The sequence below is a fragment of the Maudiozyma barnettii genome (genome assembly GCF_903064755.1).
Source record: "Maudiozyma barnettii strain CLIB 1767 genome assembly, contig: KABA2_01, whole genome shotgun sequence".
In the NCBI taxonomy this organism is placed as follows: Eukaryota; Fungi; Ascomycota; class Saccharomycetes; order Saccharomycetales; family Saccharomycetaceae; genus Maudiozyma; species Maudiozyma barnettii.
The window spans coordinates 754,568-776,182 of record NW_024545238.1 but is presented as its reverse complement, the minus strand read 5'-3'; the positions used below and the strand labels follow the sequence as shown (position 1 = coordinate 776,182).

General features: G+C 32.2%; 11 protein-coding genes across 11 annotated transcripts; 6 read left to right on the top strand and 5 right to left on the bottom strand.

Annotated features, from left to right (window-relative positions):
- Positions 1–109: 109 nt before the first annotated feature.
- On the bottom strand, positions 110–1,090 carry KABA2_01S07612 (ribose-phosphate diphosphokinase; the record flags this gene model as incomplete). The annotated part of the gene is made up of 1 exon (XM_041548275.1): positions 110–1,090. The coding sequence occupies one exon, from the start codon at positions 1,088–1,090 to the stop codon at positions 110–112; it is 981 nt and encodes a 326-aa protein (XP_041404209.1).
- A 397-nt stretch (positions 1,091–1,487) lies between these two features.
- On the bottom strand, positions 1,488–2,786 carry KABA2_01S07590 (uncharacterized protein; the record flags this gene model as incomplete). Its single annotated transcript, XM_041548274.1, has 1 exon — positions 1,488–2,786. One exon carries the CDS (start codon positions 2,784–2,786, stop codon positions 1,488–1,490), a length of 1,299 nt encoding a protein of 432 aa, XP_041404208.1.
- A 670-nt stretch (positions 2,787–3,456) lies between these two features.
- KABA2_01S07568 (uncharacterized protein) lies at positions 3,457–3,708 on the bottom strand (the record flags this gene model as incomplete). The annotated part of the gene is made up of 1 exon (XM_041548273.1): positions 3,457–3,708. The coding sequence occupies one exon, from the start codon at positions 3,706–3,708 to the stop codon at positions 3,457–3,459; it is 252 nt and encodes an 83-aa protein (XP_041404207.1).
- Positions 3,709–4,780: 1,072 nt separating this feature from the next.
- KABA2_01S07546 (40S ribosomal protein eS8) lies at positions 4,781–5,383 on the top strand (the record flags this gene model as incomplete). Its single annotated transcript, XM_041548272.1, has 1 exon — positions 4,781–5,383. One exon carries the CDS (start codon positions 4,781–4,783, stop codon positions 5,381–5,383), a length of 603 nt encoding a protein of 200 aa, XP_041404206.1.
- A 946-nt stretch (positions 5,384–6,329) lies between these two features.
- On the top strand, positions 6,330–7,517 carry AAR2 (U5 snRNP complex subunit AAR2; the record flags this gene model as incomplete). Its single annotated transcript, XM_041548271.1, has 1 exon — positions 6,330–7,517. One exon carries the CDS (start codon positions 6,330–6,332, stop codon positions 7,515–7,517), a length of 1,188 nt encoding a protein of 395 aa, XP_041404205.1.
- A 1,530-nt stretch (positions 7,518–9,047) lies between these two features.
- Positions 9,048–11,009, top strand: SSA4 (Hsp70 family chaperone SSA4; the record flags this gene model as incomplete). The annotated part of the gene is made up of 1 exon (XM_041548270.1): positions 9,048–11,009. One exon carries the CDS (start codon positions 9,048–9,050, stop codon positions 11,007–11,009), a length of 1,962 nt encoding a protein of 653 aa, XP_041404204.1.
- Positions 11,010–11,445: 436 nt separating this feature from the next.
- On the top strand, positions 11,446–11,985 carry RTT105 (Rtt105p; the record flags this gene model as incomplete). Its single annotated transcript, XM_041548269.1, has 1 exon — positions 11,446–11,985. One exon carries the CDS (start codon positions 11,446–11,448, stop codon positions 11,983–11,985), a length of 540 nt encoding a protein of 179 aa, XP_041404203.1.
- A 495-nt stretch (positions 11,986–12,480) lies between these two features.
- KABA2_01S07458 (autophagy-related protein 8) lies at positions 12,481–12,840 on the top strand (the record flags this gene model as incomplete). The annotated part of the gene is made up of 1 exon (XM_041548268.1): positions 12,481–12,840. One exon carries the CDS (start codon positions 12,481–12,483, stop codon positions 12,838–12,840), a length of 360 nt encoding a protein of 119 aa, XP_041404202.1.
- Positions 12,841–13,335: 495 nt separating this feature from the next.
- Positions 13,336–14,199, top strand: MAM1 (Mam1p; the record flags this gene model as incomplete). Its single annotated transcript, XM_041548267.1, has 1 exon — positions 13,336–14,199. The coding sequence occupies one exon, from the start codon at positions 13,336–13,338 to the stop codon at positions 14,197–14,199; it is 864 nt and encodes a 287-aa protein (XP_041404201.1).
- A 187-nt stretch (positions 14,200–14,386) lies between these two features.
- GLE2 (RNA export factor GLE2) lies at positions 14,387–15,481 on the bottom strand (the record flags this gene model as incomplete). The annotated part of the gene is made up of 1 exon (XM_041548266.1): positions 14,387–15,481. One exon carries the CDS (start codon positions 15,479–15,481, stop codon positions 14,387–14,389), a length of 1,095 nt encoding a protein of 364 aa, XP_041404200.1.
- A 1,503-nt stretch (positions 15,482–16,984) lies between these two features.
- Positions 16,985–18,388, bottom strand: KABA2_01S07392 (uncharacterized protein; the record flags this gene model as incomplete). Its single annotated transcript, XM_041548265.1, has 1 exon — positions 16,985–18,388. One exon carries the CDS (start codon positions 18,386–18,388, stop codon positions 16,985–16,987), a length of 1,404 nt encoding a protein of 467 aa, XP_041404199.1.
- Between the last annotated feature and the right edge of the window lie 3,227 nt (positions 18,389–21,615).

The window sequence follows — 21,615 nt, the reverse complement described above, 5'->3', positions numbered from 1 at the left end:
GTTGTCGCTATTAATTTATCCATTATTGGCTTTTATAAAAGGTAAATATTTGAGCAATACCAAAATGAAATTAAAATATATAATGTACAAAAGACTACAAACGCATTATTTATTCAGATGGAGCGTGCGTAAATAAGTATGAGATGGATTCACCGTTGTGCAATCTTCTAATAGACTCTGCTAAGGTCGGACTGACATCAATTTGATCAATTATTGGAAGATCTACTTCAACAGGAACTGTATTGGTGCAAACAATTCTGGCCAATTTACTGTTCTTTAATCTTTCCTTGGCAGAACCGGAGAAGATACCATGAGTAACAATAGCAATAACTTCTCTAGCACCATGTTCTAGAAGAGTATCACATGCTTTCACTAATGTACCACAGGTATCAGCCATATCGTCAACGATCAAACATGTTTTATCCGTAACATCACCGACTAGGACCATCTTAGAAACTTCATTTGCCTTTTGTCTTTCTTTGTGGATAAGAGCAAAATTTAGATCCAATTTATCAGCCAAAGAAGCCACTCTCTTAGCACCACCAGCATCTGGTGACACTAGGATAGCATTTTTAAGATCAGTTTTTGTCCTTATGTAGTGTAATACACTTGGCTCAGCATATAGGTTATTCACTGGGATACGGAAGAAACCTTGGATTTGAGAGGCATGTAGATCCATTGTAACAACATTTTCACAGCCGGCTGTTTGTAAAAGGTTAGCAACTAATTTAGCAGTAATTGGTGCACGAGATTTATCCTTCTTATCCTGTCTAGCATATGGGAAATTTGGAATAATCGCAGTGATTCTTCTAGCAGATGCAGTTTTACAAGCGTGAATTAAAATTAACAATTCCATCAAGAAATCATTTATTTCTTGTTCACCAATACCAGTTTGGATGATGTATACATCTTCGTCTCTGATACTTTCACCAATGGTAACTGAAGTTTCCTTGTTAGAATATTGGTAAACACCAACTTTAGACAAAGGAATTCCTAATCTCTTGGAAATCTGTTCAGCCAGTTCTGGATGGGAGTTACCAGCCAAAAGTTTAATGTTGTTAGAAGACATCTCTTCGCTATCGCCTTCCATAACTTAGAATATTAATGAATTTTTGAATAATAGTTATTATCTTCTAATGATAATATGGGTAACCCGTTAAGAAAATTGTAGTAATTTCAACGTAAGTTAAACAGTATTTTGATAAGCTTATTTTTCACTGCAAAATATATCCTAAATCGGTTGCTCATCTCAAGCTATTTTATTCAATGAGATGGGCATCTTCCGAATTTTAGACATTAATTTTTTTTTTTAATTTTTTTTTTTTTGAAAACTACAATTCTTATTTTCGATCACGTGCCGGATTCCAGATCTTTAAAGGGAAGATAGACAATGAAAGGTACTTCATACTTTTACAATTCTAGATATGAACTATTAATTATTAATGTATATAAATTAGTAAGAATGGACTTAAATCTGTGCATTATTATTAAAACTTGTCTACTTCCAAAATAACTTTCCCTTGTGCACGCTGACTGCTTAAATATAAAAGAGCATCCGCTGTATCATTCCAATTGAACTGTTTATCTATTATACATCTTACTGAACCATTTCTAATCAAGTCTCCACATTTGACTATCCAGTTATTCGAAGAGGCAGTCTTTGCATTTGGATCAAAGTAGTAATGAATGTAAGAATATGACCATAACATTGAACCAAACATTCTTCTGGTATTAGCACTAGCACTATCATATGCCCCAAATGTATCCTTCTTGTAGTTAGCTAATTTATCTCCTACGGTAGTTAAATATACACCACCTTTACGAATTAATGTTTTCGAGTTCTGAACAACATCATAACCACCAATGAAATCTAATATGACATCAAATTTACCCTGGATGTAAGGGTATTCTACTTTATTGTTTTCTTGAAGAACAACGTATTTTTCATTTTGAATGATCTCTTTCAATGGTTCGCTCAGTTTACCGTTGCAAGCATCATAATCTATAAAGATTAATTGGCTTGCAAATGAAGGAAATAATTTTTGTAATTTGATTGCTCCACTGGGTCTTGTAGCAATTGTTATTTTTGTTTCAATACTATAATAATTCATTAATAACTGTAAAGAAGCCATAGCAATCGATGAAGTACCTCCAATTATCAAAATATTTGAACCTGGTGTTAATTTATTTTTGTTCTTTACTTTATCTAATATGTTAAATGCAGCACCTAGACAGAAAAGAGAGCCAGCTGCCTCTTGTTCGGTAATGTGTAATGGTCTCAATATGATTGGGTCCTGGCGAGGATCGACCAAAATACTAGATTTCAAACAGCCAATTCCCAAGTGAGGATGGTAATAAATGCCATACACTTCATCGCCTAATTTCCAATCTTTATCTAGGTTTTCACCAACATGCGTCACTATACCACTATACTCTCTACCTAAACCAATCTCCCCATGAGTAGGTGTAGGGTATCCATTTTTAATGAACTTATCAACAGGATTTAGTCCAACATATGTTACTTGAATAATAAGATGGTTTTTGGTTTCTTTACCACTCAGTCTACGATCATCATAGGAGAACTCTAATGGACCAGTCTTACAACGAAATACTAAGGCTTTCGTAGTTAAAAATTTTGCATATTTATCAGGGGTAGAAACACTACGGAATTTAGCATCATCAGGTATAGTTGGTGTAGCTGGTTGACTCTGCGGGACTACCGTCATGGGTTCGACATTTGATTTAACGCTACCATTATTCATTGGGGTATTATTATATGTCGACATTGGATTATTTATTCCTATTGAAGTATGTGTAATTCTGGATTGCTATCTATATTCCTATGCAGTGCAATCAGGCAAACTTATATTTGCTTTAATAATCTATAGATTAAAAGTGTTAATTAGAAAACTAATATATTTATATGAAACTACTAAATAAGAGGCGAAATAGTACTAAATATTTAATGGATTTGAGGTTGATACTGTTTTCCTTCTAATATTATTTATTATGTTGATGGATGCAGATGCTTTTGATTTCCTCATGATGTCGCCCTTTACCTAAGAAGTAGAAGACCCTGCGCTGTTGTTGTGTTTCTGTTATTTTGTTCACTTAAGTATTATGTTTTTCTTATTTCCCTCGGAGAACAAACTAACGATTCAAAGCGCTCAAATTAAATCTTGAATGAGTCGTTCATACAATAAAATGAAAGAAAATCGTTAAGATTAGAATAGATGATATCACATTATACAAATTGCTTATAAGGTTTGATCTTCTTCATTCAAAGTATACTTATTTAAAAGAGTTACATATTTGATGTGTTTCCTCAAGGTTTTGTAAATGATATGTTCCTACAAAATGTTTTCATTTTAGGATGCTATTTAAGATCGTGTTTCGATTTTCCAAAAGATTAATAAGATCTTTAATTCTTTTTTTTCCAATTATAAGTATTCCCTCTTAAATTGTAATACCAATGGAAGTTGGGACAGGTAAACCAGCATCCTCGAAGAATTCCCCTAAGTCTTCTGGTTCGAATATAACATCAATCATTAAAGAACAACTTGGACAAACTGCAATATTTTCACCCTCTAGCATGTCCTCTAGTAAAATTTCAAATCTATCCCCACAAGGGCATGGATAAGTAAACATTTGATCTTCTGGAAGAAAAGTCATATCTTCAATTTCAATTTCATCGTAAGTAGCAACCATTTTGAACAAGGGTATATGCGTTTCGACAGTTTTACTAATGTAGAATTTATTTAACTATGAAATATACTACCTTGAACATACATTTTCCTTAAATATTTACGCCGTAAAGTATATATATATATTGAATGAGAGTTAAATGATCTTTCTCTTTTACTGTCACCCTCAGAGTGTATTATTGGGTGTGTCGCTAATTAATTAGTAAGCGTTTCCCTCAGGCTTTTTCTTCATCTTAAACAATTTAAGACTTTTTTCGTTAATTTTTTCATGAGACACCCTGAAATATATATTTGACTAGATTTGTTTGATGCATCCGTACATCTATAAACATCCGTACATTTTCTGTAAATAATATTTTTCAAAAAACACTTCCAAAATATTTTTCGGTAAATATTGGGCGAACTAAATTTTTTCTCACACTGCGGGAAGAAATATTCAATAACGCAGAGAGGGGAAAACTCAATTTTTCAGCGTACACACACAGACACACATACAGTTTCGAACAATATGTAATACACCTCGCATCAGATAGTATTGAAACTTCTAGAGAAAACTCCATTGCAAGTGATCATAGCAAAGTATCATATCTGCTATAAACCTTTAGTTATTGTTAAAAGAAGCTTTACTATAAGTTTAATTACTTTCTTATTATTGTTAACTTTCATATAAAGATAGTCAAACAACACAAGAAATAAATGTATGTTAAAGAGAATTATCAAAGGAGTTATTTAGAAACAGTAGAATGAGTCGGTTATTATTATTACAATAAAAAATATCTAGAAGCCAAATTTATGTATATATTGCAATACATCTATTGAGAATTAAAGAGACAATTATTATGTGAATAGTTTCATACCTATAGGAGGATAGCTTCAAAATAACGAATGTTGAGAAAGAAAGAAAATGTTATAAGCGATGGCATTCCTGTTTTTTAATAAATAGATAGCCTTATCGATGACTTTCTACTGTGTTACAACATAGAAACGTTGATATCGAAATTTACTTGTATGGATATAATTTACTAACATATACAATAACTTAATCAGTTATTCATTTTTTAATTACAGATATCAAAATGGGTATTTCTCGTGATTCTCGTCACAAAAGATCGGCCACCGGTGCCAAGCGTGCTCAATTCAGAAAGAAGAGAAAGTTTGAATTAGGTCGTCAACCAGCTAACACCAAGATTGGTGCTAAGAGAATTCACACTGTCAGAACCAGAGGTGGTAACAAGAAGTTCAGAGCTCTAAGAATTGAAACCGGTAACTTCTCCTGGGCTTCCGAAGGTATGTCCAAGAAGACCAGAATTGCTGGTGTTGCTTACCATCCATCTAACAACGAACTGGTCAGAACTAACACTCTAACCAAGGCCGCTGTTGTTCAAATCGATGCTACTCCATTCAAGCAATGGTACCAAGCTCACTACGGTCTATCTCTAGGTAAGAAGAAGAACACTAAGGAAGAAGAAGTTGTTGCTAAGTCCAAGAGTACTGAAAAGAAATGGGCTTCCAGAGCTGCTTCTGCCAAGGTTGAACAAGCTGTTGAATCTCAATTCACTGCTGGTAGACTATATGCCGTTATCTCTTCCAGACCAGGTCAATCTGGTAGATGTGATGGTTACATTCTAGAAGGTGAAGAACTAGCTTTCTACCTAAGAAGAATGACCGCCAAGAAATAAGCTTTCTAATGGGTAATAAGGTCAATCACTTCTCATGTATCATTTTCTATACTTAACCATTCAGTTAACTAATAAATATAACATACAATAAATATCTATAAACATCATTAAAGAAAACATAAAGAGGTCACTGTAAACTTGATCAGTAAAGATTTTTGTTATGGTATATGTGCTCTTGTGATTATTTCAATCAACCCATACAAACTTTCTGATGTCAAAGTATTATATAACGCCCATATATGTATGGTACATGAACTACAAGGTTAGCAATGATACATATTGCAACCAAATAATTAAAATATAAGAATAAATAATAAATAATAAATCAGAAAAAAAGGCAATGAATAGTATCTGCATCCCTCGAAATGGAGGTCAGAACAGGTCTGTAGAATCATAAATTTCATCATTTAAGTTTTTATTATTTCACAAGTTATAAAGTTTGGTTGTTTGATATGAAACGAACACTCAGTTTATAAAATAAATTAACCATTGAACTCAGTGGATAATATATTTGAAACTGAACTTTCAGCTATTATATCAACGTAGACGTCTGATACCTTGTCTAAAAATGACAAAGTTCCTTGTCTTGTTTAAATAATTTAACAATAATACATAAAGGAACAATGAAAATGACTTATAATGGAGACGGTATACATTTAATAAATAGAAAATAGTAATGAATTTTGTCTCTTTATATATGTCGATCCAGTGATAGAGGACAAAACAAGAAAATTTTTCAAAATCTTCATTTTTTTCATTTTTTGTCGTGTTCATCCATACAAATGGAGCCATCGCAAAATTCTGAGAACCTCTGCGCGTTCAGTACGTACTAATCAATTACAGCAATAGTTAATATATTAAATTAGGGTTTAACTCGATGAATTAATGTAATGTAATATCAAAAAGAAAAGAAGACGTTGATCAAAATAAAGAAAGCTAGACGTATATGTCAAATATTCTATTTACCAATATAGTGGTTGACGTCATAATAGGTATTGATTTAGGTTCATTTCATGTTGTTAAAGACCAACCTTTTAAAGGTATTGTAAATATACCGCATGTTAATGACACTGACTTACATGTCATCCATTTTCAACATGTTGTGAAGAATCAAGATCAAAATGAAACCAATGAAGACTCAGGTTTAAGATATGGGTATTGGATTACTCATGGTAGTTATTACGTTGTTTATAATGAAGGTCAGGAATTGTATGAAATATTTCAAGAGGATGACAGTGTTAAATATGAATTGGCAATGAAGGATTACATTGAGAGAAATATGGTTAGTGAATATCCAAAGATAGATGAAGGAAACAGGTGGGGGATATTAAGTAATAAAATTAATTGGCCCTTAGTTAAAACAATAGTTTTTCCCAAATATAGACATGGCAAGGAAGAAAGGTTTGTATTTGTAGATTCTTCAATGACTACATGGGAGGAAAATGAATTATTGCGCCGGACTTTAATAAAAGATGGACATTATAATAGCGATAATGATGGTGATAATGATGGTGATAATGATAAAAATAGACTGTTTCATTATTCCCCTATTAAATTTAAATCTAAGGAAGCTATGCGTGATGATTATAAGATGGAAGATTTTCAAGATAAATCGTATTATTTTAATGAAATAATTATTAAACAAAAATTTAAAGGTAAAGAGTTTAATTACATTGGAGAATTACAATATTCATATTTAAATTTGATATTATTTGGTAATTACGGATCAAGTTTACAATGGCATAGTATGATTGAATTGGTTTGTCGATCATCCCAGGTCAGTAAAGAATTTATTGGAAATTTAGATAATATTTTATCAGTAGAATTGGATTTAATACCAATTGAATATAGAGATGTATTAATTAATGAAAAATTATGGATATCTTTATTTACAAATGATTCTTTTCAAAAAGAAAATTTACCAAAGACACATAGTATGTTAATAAAATGTCATATTATTGAACAGGATAGCAGTGAAACACAAACACTACCACAGCAAGACGAGGAAAGTGAAGAAGAAGAAGTCATTAGTTTCAATGATGGTGACGAGATTGGTACTGTTGATTATCATAGATTAGATAGTTCAGAAGATGAAGATGGGCCTACAATAGTGGGTGGTATATATTACGGTTGAAATATATATATATAAATAAATATAAAAAGGGATAAATGAATATGGCAGATATATCCATTAATAAAGCAAACAGTCGGAAAACTGATTGATGCGGTTGCTAAGTAAAACTAAATGAAATATACTATCCGATAATTACGAGAAGAGAAATAGGATACAGCAAGATCATGTTTCAATGGTATTCCTTAAGATGTGTGAATTAAAGATTGTTATTTTCCTTTCAACAGAGACATGCATAACACATTTTTTTCATATCATTAGTTATTCATCTGAGAGGGATAATCAATGGCACACTGTATAGAATTAGTATATATGTATGTGTGTGTGTATGTTAGTTTACGGGAGAGTTCCTAGGTAACAGTGACATTATAATAAGGATTTGGATTTGTATCATTCGGTATCTAAGTATCTAGAGTAACATTCAGTTACCATTTCTCTTCTCTAAGACACAAGATACTGACCGTGCACAACTCCATTGACACATGTTTTACATCAATTCATCCTAATCACATTCAGAAAGAACAGAAAATAAGTATATTACATTCGCTGAAGAAGGTAAGGTACCCTTGAAGGTCCGAGGTATTTCTGCTCTCTCTCCCTCTCTCTCTCTCTCTCTCTCTCTCTTTTACTTCAAGTTTAAATTGGGTCTGTCTTAATATGAACCACATTCGTTCCCATGTGTTCCCACTATACTATAAGATTGTCCCCGTAGTTTGCACCTCTAATTTTAAGTACTAACGACCCCTGTTTGTCTGGCTCTGTTCCCAATGCGTGCGCGCCATCCCTTGGTCATCCCATCTTAAACTGTTTATACGTACAAATTTACATAGAAACTGTCAGGAAAGTTCTAGTATGTTCTCGGAGCTTGCCACAGAAGTTGATGAAATCGCAAGGACAAGGGAAAAATGACTGTAAATGGAAGAAGTTGAAATAATAATAGTAATAGTAATAGTAATAGTAATAGTAATAGTAATAGAATGTTAAAGAATGTCAAAGAAGTACAAATAAGGGATGCGACAATAATGTTATTATATATGAATATTAAATGAGAAATAAGAAATAATTTCCTAATATGACTAGTACGAAGGAATGATTTAGTAGTTAGTTGTTCCTCTCGTTTAAAGTGTAAAGAAGTTGACTAGGGAGTGGGGTGAAAGGGTTCTTTCTCTCCAGAATACTCTGGAATAAAAAGACATATACACATGTTTTTAAAACAATTCAGTTTGAGTGAGTTTGAAAAAATAAATAGACACATTTTGTAAAAACCAGAATATAATAATAAGGATATAAATAGGGGGTTTAACGTTGCGATACAATTACATAATTCCTTGTTTTATAATTATTATTTTTTTTTTAAATTATATATAAAGTAACAAAAACAAACTATATCTTTTTAACAAAGGAAAATAAAGTAATTACAATAAAACTTATTCTTTTCTGTTTTATTTTTATATTTTTATTGATTACGAAGACATAAGAAATTAAAAAGACTATAAGTTTTAACTTATAAATAATAATTCAATCAAAAAAACAATGTCTAAAGCTGTTGGTATTGATTTGGGTACAACTTACTCATGTGTCGCTCACTTTTCTAATGATCGTGTAGAAATTATCGCTAACGATCAAGGTAATAGAACTACTCCATCTTATGTGGCTTTCACTGATACTGAAAGATTAATTGGTGACGCTGCTAAGAATCAAGCTGCTATTAATCCGATTAATACCGTATTTGATGCTAAGCGTTTAATTGGTCGTAAATTTAACGACCCAGAGGTTACTGCCGATGCTAAACATTATCCATTTATAGTAGTTGACAAAGAAGGTAAGCCTGCTGTTCAAGTTGAATTCAAGGGTGAAACAAAGGTTTTCACTCCAGAAGAAATTTCAGGTATGATCTTAGTTAAGATGAAGGAAACCGCTCAAAATTATTTAGGTACTGATGTCAATGATGCCGTGGTTACTGTTCCTGCTTATTTCAATGACTCTCAAAGACAAGCCACTAAGGATGCCGGTACTATTGCTGGTCTAAACGTTCTAAGAATTATTAATGAACCTACTGCTGCTGCAATTGCTTACGGTCTAGATAAGAAGGGCACTGCTGAACACAATGTATTGATATTTGATCTTGGTGGTGGTACATTTGATGTCTCTCTATTATCTATTGATGATGGTATCTTCGAAGTTAAGGCTACAGCTGGTGATACTCATTTAGGTGGTGAAGATTTCGATAACAGATTGGTTAATCACTTTGTTGAAGAATTCAAGAGGAAGAATAAGAAAGATATAACGTCTAATCAAAGAGCTTTGAGAAGATTGAGAACTGCTTGTGAAAGAGCTAAGAGAGCTTTGTCTTCGTCGGCTCAAACTTCAGTTGAAATTGATTCTTTGTATGAAGGTATTGATTTCTATACTTCTATCACTAGAGCTAGATTTGAAGAACTTTGTGCAGATCAATTCAGATCAACTTTAGAACCAGTTGAAAAGGTTTTGAGAGACTCAAAATTAGATAAATCCCAAGTTGATGAAATTGTTCTAGTTGGTGGTTCTACAAGAATTCCAAAGGTTCAAAAATTGGTTTCCGATTTCTTTAATGGTAAAGAACCAAATAGATCTATTAACCCAGATGAAGCTGTTGCTTATGGTGCTGCCGTACAGGCTGCTATCTTAACTGGTGATACTTCTTCAAAGACACAAGATCTATTATTATTGGATGTTGCTCCATTATCTCTAGGTATTGAAACTGCTGGTGGTATTATGACTAAATTGATTCCAAGAAACTCTACGATTCCAACTAAGAAATCAGAGACTTTCTCTACTTATGCTGACAATCAACCTGGTGTGTTGATTCAAGTATTTGAAGGTGAAAGAACAAGAACCAAGGATAACAATATACTAGGTAAGTTTGAATTGGCTGGTATTCCACCTGCTCCAAGGGGTGTACCACAAATCGAAGTTACTTTCGATATCGATGCTAATGGTATTTTGAATGTTTCTGCTGTTGAAAAGGGTACTGGTAAATCTAATAAGATTACAATCACAAATGACAAAGGTAGACTATCCAAGGATGATATTGAAAGAATGGTCTCTGAAGCTGAAAAGTTCAAGGCTGAAGATGAAAAGGAAGCTGATCGTGTTCAAGCTAAGAATGGTTTAGAGTCTTACGCATTCTCCTTGAAGAATACTGTTGGTGAAACAGCTTTTAAAGAAAAGGTTGGTGCTGAAGATGTTGAAAAGATCGAAAAGGCAGCTCAAGAAGCAATTGATTGGTTAGATGCCTCTCAAGCTGCTTCTACCGAAGAATACAAAGACAAACAAAAGGAATTGGAAGCTGTTGCTAATCCAATTATGAGTCAATTCTACGGTGCTGGTGGCGCTCCAGGCGGTGGTATGCCAGGTGGTGCTCCAGGTGCCGGTGCTCCAGGTGCCGGTGCTCCAGGTGCCGGTGCAGCTCCAGGTGGTTCTGCTGAAGGCCCAACTGTTGAAGAAGTTGATTAGATCAAATTTGATTAGTTTCATCATATGAATTGTGTGAAGTATATACTTACACGTACATATCTATTTCTTTTATATACATCTGATTTATATATATTCTAATAAAGTAATTTATTTCTATTTAAAAAAAAAATCAGTTTCAGTTGAACTAACTGACGTTTCTTTTCAAGTTGAGTTTCATCTCATCACTTCTAACATAGTTTTACTGTGAATAATATGTGATCGCGAAGGACTAGCAACGATGCCTTGAAAATGACGCGTCTTTCTTACTAAAGAAATTTCATTGTGAAATCGATGCAATTCAAATTAAACGTTGTTAAAAGAGAAAACACACTGATAGTATGCTTACTATAATTATTTAAGAAGATTTATGAAATCTATATGAATAAAATGTACAAATACATAATAGTAACTATTAAAGAAAGAAAAGAAAAGACAGATGCATGATATGAATTCTCCTAATAAACTACAATCTGATCCGCCAGATATTCGGTACTCTAGTTCTCCGTTTACAGGAACACCTTCTAGGGTAGATCGTTCAAGAGATCGTTCTATTGAACGATTTGGTACAAGATCAGTAGTTAGTGATATTGTTAACGACCGTAAAGAGCGTTCTGCTCACTCCAGTAAATTGAGTATTCAGTCATCCCCATTAGCTGAAATAAATCGTAGAAATGAACAATTCAAGAAATTAAATGATATCAGATCGGCCCGTAACGATGATAAGAGCATGCAAAGACGAGGTGGGTTAGATAAAATGGAAGAGTTGGTAATGGATGGAGAAAAAGCCATTGAGGATAAAATACTTCATAATAATGCTACAGAACATAGTATATCAGCTGAATTGGTTGCTGATTTAGAGAGAGAACAACAAGAAGAAATGGAACTGTATGATGATGATTTACTGGCATTCATAGAAGAGAAAGAGCATTGGGAACGAGAATTGGAAGAAATGATGGCAGAATTTTCTCTCACATGAAGCTTAAAAATTTGCCACAATATATGGTGACTCTTAATCTTCGTCATGATAACATAATATGATGCTATGTTCTTGAATGAGATACCACTCAATATCGTATAATATTTTTCTGCTAAAACTCCAGAGCAATTATATTATGAAAAGTATCGGAAGGGCTGTTAAGTCATCGAACAATTGTTTTATTTAATAGAAAAGAGGCATTCCCCCAAATTCTGTTCTTTCTTTCCTTTTTTTAAGGGAACGCGGTGACGGCCAAATTTTCTATAATTAAAGGAATAAAATTGTTTGGAATGCAAGCAAGAGGCGTCAGTTAGAGATTGTGGTGTTTTTGTATTAGTAATGCAATGCACAATATGACTGGACTACATTAGCACTACAATAATATATGGTGGAAATCTTTATATAAAGCAACATCCTAGAATTATTGTATTTTTGATTTTGCCAATACTAATATATCTATAGACAGAAGGAATAAAGTTATTGTCGATTACAGAAATGAGACCATCGTTTAAGACAGAATTTGATTTTGAAAAGAGGAAGGAGGAGTCAGAGAGGATAACTAAGAAGTTTGGAAATAGAATCCCTTTAATCTGTGAGAAGGTTGAGAAATCAGATGTTCCCGATATTGACAAGAGAAAATATTTAGTTCCGGATGATTTGACCGTCGGTCAATTCATATACGTGATACGAAAGAGGATCCAATTACCGCCAGAGAAGGCTATTTTCATATTTGTTAATGATACTCTACCACCCACAGCTTCTTTGATGTCCTCTGTTTATCAACAGTATAAGGATAAGGATGGGTTTTTGTACGTGACGTACGCTGGAGAAAATACATTCGGTACTGGATGTTAGATATATGGTATATCTATTAAAAACGACCATGTTCATGCGTGACACAAGTAGCCTGTTAAAATATTCCTCTCATGGGATGCACTTTATTCTAACGGCTCACAATTTATGTAAGTATATCTCTTCTAATGTTCTTGACTAAAGAGAGACGTATTATTGGCATGATTCTCTATATAAGGGATGTATGATTAATATTACTAAATAATTTGCTAATCTTACGATAATTTATCTAATGAAGAAATTTTGAATTGTTATATAATACTTATATATTCATGGAACTATTTATTCTTGTGTGGTTTTAATTCACTTTTGTTTGTTTTCCAGAGTTTTCCTTGGAGGGCCTTGAATGGTAAGTTCTATTTCGGTTCTTATTTCTCCGAATAACTTCACCATAAAAAGTATGATTAGGAAGAAGCAGGTAAGAAACAGGTAAATATACAATTTTAAATAAAATTAAGTGACTCTAAAATTATTCGTACAATTACTGTATATCAACTAATGAAACTCGAAAGAAGAGCTCTTACGGAGAAAAATATTAATTCAAATGTACCAGTACCACAGAGGACAATATATAATAAAAAGACGCTTATCCAATCTGAGGAACGAAAGATTTCAAAGGTTGACTGTACGCCACAATTGGTTACAAAAGATAATAGTGATGAAGTAGAGGCTAGACGTCTTTATGCATTACAAAATTCTTCTCCTAATAGCATTCAAAATATAAATATTAGCCGCCCATTGACAAAGGCTAATTTAAAAATATTACAAAATCAAATATTTAGATATGAAAATATGAATTCCACATGTACCCATTATTCGTGTTCAAATGAAAATATGTTAAGTATTAGCTCTTCAAGAATTTGGTTTTTATTCGAATTGGAATTGACTATCGATGGGAAATGGAATTTTAGAAATAGTTGTTATCATAATAAAGTTTATAAAAACATATATCCATTATGGAAAATTGAAAGCTGTTTAGAAAAGAAACTTAATGAAAATTCTATAAAATTTGATATGAGTCACATCACATTCATACCAATACCTAATTTATCGGGGCTTCTCTCAATCCATAAGCAGCATGACAGTAGTGAAATTGAGATACACGTTGAGTCGTTGGATGAACAGAGTGAGTCACAAAGAAGGTTAAAGAAGAGAAAAATTATACCGCCAAGTGTACTATCTTATAGGGATAGAGAAAAAGTATTTGAAGGTGTTACTTTCGATATTGAAAAAATATTAAATGATGATATCTATTGCAATCCATTGGAGTCTATTGGGAACAAATATAACGATGAACTAACTCCACGAAAGAATTCCGAGAGTACTTTACAGCGTAATACCTATTTTGACCATAATAATTAATATGCTTTGACTCTATTACAAGCATATATTTGTAATGGTTCTTCTTTTAAAGTGATATGCTAATGTACATAGATACATATATGGTTGTTTATAAATGATACCAGGTTTTTAAAACCAAAAATGGCATGTAGTTCTACGTTTAATTAACATTATGCTATTTCATGAAATTTATTATTTAATTAACCAATCATTTCTTCCTCTTTTCCTTGACTTCGTCATCTCTAGTAGGATGCAATCTAATAACATTTGGATAGTTCGGCGTATTACCGGTATAACCTTGATGCCAATCATAACTCAAAGCATATGCAAAAATAGAACCAGTTCTATTAAAATTAATAACGGGGATAGAAGCTTGAAGAGTTGGAAACGCTTTTAATCTATGTCTGTGATCTTTATCCCAGAAATGGAAGCACCCGTCGCCACCAGCAGTACCAAAAGTGCCATATATAGGGTGAAATGCTATACTATTCACAGGATACACCATCGATTGATTTTGAGTTCCGGCTGCTCTATTCGGATTTGATTGTCTATGACATTTAAATGAAAATCCACTCTTTTTTTGCATTTCATCATCGACATATCTAATTGCACATCTACCTTCAACAGATCCGATAGCATAACCATTACCTTCGTTATAACATGCTACGACTCTTGTTTGCCATTTTAATGGTGATTGTGTCGCTTTGAATATCGTCCCTGGATTATTTAAATTAATAATTGCAATATGTCTTTCCGCAGTACCGACTACCAACAATTGAGACTTGTTATCCATTGTATATACTCTATCTGGCATTGTTAATGTACTAATAGGGTTAGGTTGTCTTAAATCCCAATATTTTATTGTTTTATCCCATGAACCAGTTACTAAACATTCCGCATTACTTGGACCACAATTAACAAATCTTAATGACTTCACGGCTCCAGAATGGGTACCAAGTTGACGTGACTGACTTGTGGCAACGTCAAATAATTTGATTGTGTTGTCACATCCACCTGATGCTACAGTAGAACCGTCATTACTCCATCTTGTAGTTAATACGGGACCACCGTGTTCATATTGAGAACGACCTTGAGCTGATCCACTTTGTACATCCCAGATCCTGACTTTCCCATCCCATGAACTTACGGAGAATAGGAAATCATTTTGAGGAGAGAATGCAATATCTGATATAGAGTCTTCTGCAGGGTTATTGATTACAATATCATTTGCTAGATCTTGTTGGTTCGCCATCGTACTAAAAGTACCGCTTGTATTAGTAGCAGGTGCTGGAAAAAAGGACATATTTTATGTATTTACTAACAGTTTCTTCTATTCGATTAAGGTTTTAAATCTATAATGGGTTGTATCTTTGTTTCTGATTCAATTAGTGTAGATGTTCAATTCAATAATATAAAACAGATTGCAATAGAGACGGGATAATACTTAATATGGCTCCCTAATAAGTATTATTAAAGTGAATATGACGATACAATCGGTTGTACTGTTCTGGTATCTCACTTACCTCTTTTGTTTTCTGATATGTATTGTCATCATAGAACAAAGTTTTTATTCTTTCAAGAAATTTTTAAATCTTTGGACGGACGAAGTTCGGGGGCACCTCGCTAAGGTAATTAAATCAAACCTAATAAATCGTCTATCTTTTAGAATGTGTCCAAAACTGAATAATTTACGGATTCGATTTCTCCTTCTTGAAGGTGGTTGTTGGTATTAGAAGACATAATAGTTGTCTCTCAAGGTTATTTATTTGTTGTATATATGTTTTATAGTGTGGATACTCCAGTATATCCCTTTTCTATTATGTAAGAAAAGAAAATTCTGCTACATAATTACGTAAACTCTCCTTATGATAACTTTACTTCCTCTAGATTTTCTCTATATATATATCTTTCTTGTAGGGAGTTCAGATCAACTGATATTTCCAGTTTCTTATTTATATTATGTGATAATCTGGAACTTTCAATACTCTGCAGTAATAAGTCAGACTGAGTCGTAGGTTTACACAATTATTCATTCATCTTATACTATTCTTTTATAGAATTACATCGTTTGTTTCCGAACAATCCTGTTTCTTTAATTCGATGGATATAACTCTATCATTCTTCAATTCCGTTTCTTGTAACCATACACGCTCTTCTATATTTCACGCTCTAAAAGGTCCTAATATTTTCCGTCTAAAATGGCCTTTCTCTATATCTGAACACTATCTGGTACAAAGTGAGAAGAGTAACATCGTAAGAAAATGTTACTGTTGTTTTTTTGAAAGGATGGATTTCAGTATGGGTTATAAATGAATTAAATAATGAGGAACAATTGGTTAAGAATGACTTATTTGTAAAATTATATATTCGTTTTAGAAGATGTTATTTTATAATGCTCTATATAATACCATACTATGCTCTTCTAGAGATATATGTATATGTGTGTTTATTATGCAGTTTCCTAGCCTACCTCTCAGAGGTGGCCAGGAGTGAAAATTTTTGGTTTAATAATTTCAATGTAAAGAATTAATATCTCTGCACAAATTAATAGGATAAATTACAAGAAACTTGAACCATATTTTGGCTAATGAAATAAAATAAAACTCAAAATTGTAATGCTACTGGTAATGCTAAATGTCATAAACCTTTATGGTAAAATTAGAAAAATTTACCAAATTTATTAAATGTAGTCATTTATTAACTGACGCGCAGTTCTACTCAAATCATTTTTTTCATGTTATTCATTTGCAGCTCATATTGAGATTTGCAATGATACGAATAACAATAAAAACGAATAATATTATATTCATTCACTGGAAACCCTTGATGAATCTGACTTTCTATGGCTCATTGAGTTCAAGCCTACTTCTGAATTTGATGATTGTACTGAAAATTGATCAAAGTTTATTGCAGTAAATATATGTTCATCAAATGGGAGAGTATCGTGAAGAAGTGTCTCCATAAACGAATGTTCATCTGAATTAGAAGCATGATCTTGATATCCAGCATATAAATGTTGGTAGTTATTTGTTTCTTGAATGAAATTTATTGTAGGATTTGAATTGGTCATTTCTGTAAGGTCAATGGTTGTAGAATCTAATAATGAATCCACTTGCGGAGTAGTTATTACCTTCGGGTTATGATTATTATTGTTATTGTTTGCAATGGGTGATTTACTGTTATATTTTTTTGATTTAGGTTTTGATTTTGAAGATGATGATAATGATGATACTGAAGGTGCTGTTGTCGAACTACAGTTGCTACATACACTATTAGACCTTTGTGAATTTTCTCTTTTTGTTGAGAATTCTAACTTTCTTGAATGTGATTCTAATGAGGTTGGAGTGTTTTTCTTATTTGATTTCTTCCTTGTTAGTTTATTTGTAGTATTATCAGCATATTGTTTAACCCATCCAGTCGTTTGGAAACTGCCAATGAATGGTGAACTAAATTTAGAAGACTTTTTAGATTTGGTGGGCTTTGAAATTTTTTTAGTAACCTTTGGGATTGATGACGGAAAATAATGAGAAGATATTGAACCTTCAAAATTTGATTCAATGGCGTTAGCGAATGAAACATTCTCAAATTTAATTGTATTGTCATTAGTTGATAGAGCAACTTGTGATTTAGATCTTGGATTAGATTGTGATCTTGATTTTGTAATTACTTTTATATCTTCTACAGTTGGTAGAGAAATGATTTCATTCGAAGTTGGTTTTCTTGATATAGGAATATCGTTATTTATTTTATGTGAATGAATAGCATTCTGTAAAACAATATTATTAGTATCAATATTAGTATCGCTAATATTAGTTTCATTCTCTAAAGAGGTGGCCATTATAGGTAATAAATCCAATTGACTTCGTTGTTGTAGTGAAGTAATATTTGGATTGAAGCCTCTTAATGTTGATCTTTCATCTAGATGGGTATTATTATCTGTATTGTTTGTATTGTTTAACAGATACCAAAACTTTTGCCATTGTTCTAATAAATTAGTCTTTTGAATCATATTATTTTGTAATTCACAATTTAATGGAATACAACAATTATTATTCTTATTACCTGTATTATTTTTTTTACTTTCAATTGTTTCTTGAAGAAACGTCTTTGCTGTTTCAATAGATATTGTATTACTTAAAAACCCATAAATATGTGAATTTAATGATTCTTTAACGATACAATTTATATTAATTTTCTCAGTATCGTTCATTTTTTTTGTCGTTGTTCTTTGTCTTTCCCTGCAAGTAATGGGGGGGAGGGGTATGGTCCAATAAAAATTGTTACAATATATTTTTTTTAATTTGTATTAGATATATCAAATATCAATATTCCAACGTAGATGAAAAGTAGAAGAAAAATATTTATATATATATAGTGACAATTACTCCACTAATAGATAAATAAAACTTCTTTAAGTTCTTCCTATGATTTTCAATAAAATAATTGATAGCGATAATCTGTGTGTATATACATATATATAATGCAAGCAATAAAATATTATAGAAAGATTTAATTTTTTATGGCATAATCTCTTATGTAATTTAACAATTTATGTCATGTTGTTGTTACTATATATATATATATGTATGTATATAATATATTACTAAATCAATATATTAGTTAAATTCGTCACTCCTTTAACTCCACCTTTTTTTTTCTTCAATTTCTTATGTAATAACGTTTAACTTACAAGAACTGGTTCCTACAACTCCTCTTCTTCTTCTATTCCCTTAAAAAAATTTCTAATAAAGTCATCACTATAGTCTTAGTTAAACAATTGAAATATGCATGTAGTATAATGTGCCTCTCGAATAAAACAGCAATCCAGTTTGTTTAAATTTTGCCTTCTATCGCCTCCCCCCCCCCCCCCAATACGGGGAGGGGGAAAAAGTTAGTGAGGGTGAGAAAGACAGAGCGAGAGATTGGGGGATAATGTGTTTGTATGTTTTTTACGATATACGTGTGGTGATAATTACTAGTCCGTATAATTGTTTGAAAATTATGCAAGAATACGGATATTTTGACTTCTAAAAATCTATTTGCCGAGAAAAATCCATTTTGGAAGTCGAGCGCAACGGAAAAATGTGATAATTCTGCGTAATGTTTCGGAGAGAGAAGGCAGAAAAATAAAAATAAACATAAACGGGGTCCATGGAAGCTAATTTAATGCTGTCGCTGCTGCTGCGCCGGCAGAAAAAAGAAAAGTAAAGTAAAGTGAAGTAAATGAGAGGGGGCCGAAGGGACCGATAGTAGTAGAGAGCAAAAAAATGTAGGTCAGTTGTGGCAGCGGAAATAGCATGTAAGTTGAATATTGTTGGTTCGGAAACTGGAAGAAACGGAGAAAGATAAGAAAAAGAAAAATGCGTCGCTCCATTTTTGGGCGCGTGTGTGTGTCTCGGTAACCGCATTTTTCGTCATGCACATGGGTAAACCCAACAAGAAAAAATGAGGAGGAGGATTTCACTGGCTGTAGAGTTGATAAAAAGAAACAAAAGAAAAAAACAACTAGATTGACGTAGTTTTATTTTTTACGTTCGATAGATTATTAGTAACAGCGGCAAAAGAAAATAACAAGTAATAAAGGGGGCAGTAGTAAATGAAAAATCGGTTTTTGATCAACATGCTATCGGTGATTGTTTTACTATTGTGATTGATCGTTTATTATTATTATTAGAAAGAAAGAAAGAAAGAAAAGGTTTAACGGTTCAAGACAAGGAGGCGTAAAGTAATAGAATATCGATTCTTCTGTTGTTTGTTTTTCTTTTTATGGTAATCTAAGACTACTATCGTTTGCCCTCTAATGACTGCATTTCAAAAAAATTTACAGGAGTTTGAATATGTATCATGAATCAAAATAAGTTCTTATATATATTTACAAATATTGAATGATGAGAATCGACTTGGCAGTGTGAGGTGAAAATTGAACTTTTAAGAAGAAGAAAAGTGTACAATCAGGTACCAATCGTTTTCCTAGATGAATAGATCGGAGTTAATCTTGTACAGATCTATATGGACATTACGTAGCACATATTATTATTATTTTGTTTGTTTGATACCTGTATAAGGTATACACAGTTATTCCAGATATATATATATATATATTTTAACATATCGAAATATATAGCAAAGAACTAATGGAGAAAGTATTGAACAATATAATATAATAGAAGAATAATCTTTTCAGGAAAGATTGTGTTACAGTTTTGCGGATCTTAAATCGGATTTTTGCTATCATCCTTTTCCACCCTCCCGCCGTGTCTTATCCTTCATGCACTCCACAAAATTTTATATATTAAGCTGTATTAAAATAGAGAGAATTAAGTTTGGTTCTGCTGTTGAAATAAGAACGGCATCTCCTTCTTTGTTGAGATGCCGTTTTCTTTTCTAATTTTTATTTATACGGTATCACTCTGTCTTTTTTTCATATTTTAATGCAATTAAACTGTCAAATATCTGTAGATTGAAATAACCAAAAAAAATAATTTTTAAATATAAATACTTAAAATTGAGACATCACTCTTACTACAATTTGCTATTTTTCGGCAGGGGACGAAAACGAATATTATTGTTTGTTTGTTTGTTTGTTTGTTTGTATGGATTTTGATGCCCCACCATCTGTGTTATGTCTACTTCCTTCTAACCCTCATATTTTCATTTTTCATTTTTCATTTTTTTCATTCATCCCTCTCAATTTCAGGAGATCGCTCCCCCCTCTCACTATCCTTCAAACTTTCTCTCTAAAAAAAATTGAATTTTTTCGGCGCTCTCCCCGCATATCTTTTTCTTCCCCCGAAGGTTCAATGAAAGAGACGAGTCTCTTAAAAAAGTTTATTTATTGTTCTTATTTTATATCTTGTTTGCCAACTCCGCAAAGTTTTAGAACTTGTTCCTCACCATCAAAATTTTATGCATAAAATGTCAAAATCTAAAAAGTTAATTTTCTTGTCATTTACCCCTCTTTATGTCTCTACGAATAAACTCAGGGAATAATTTATATGTCACGTGACGGAAAATATTTCAAGAGTCTGCATGTTCAATTAATACAAGCGTAAGAAAATGAAGGAAGATGCACAACACTTCAAGAATTTTAACTTATTCAATCTTGCTACGTTGTTTTTTGTACAGTTTTACTACAACAAGACCTAATTCCCAATATATAGTTAGCTCTTAACTTAAAATAATTATTAATTTAATTTATTACATGTAATAAACTAGATGAACAACGAAGTTTTTGTTATATGATTGGATGATTTCAAAAATAACAGAAAGTTTAAATTTCTCTTTCTGTTTCTCCGTAACATTCAACTGAATTTAAAACAATTTGATTGAAGAATTGACACATTATTATAAATATAACGTCTTGCATGCTTTCTTAAGTTAGATGCAATGATATGTATGTTACGTAATACCTCAAATAACTGCAGTACAGTTAAAATT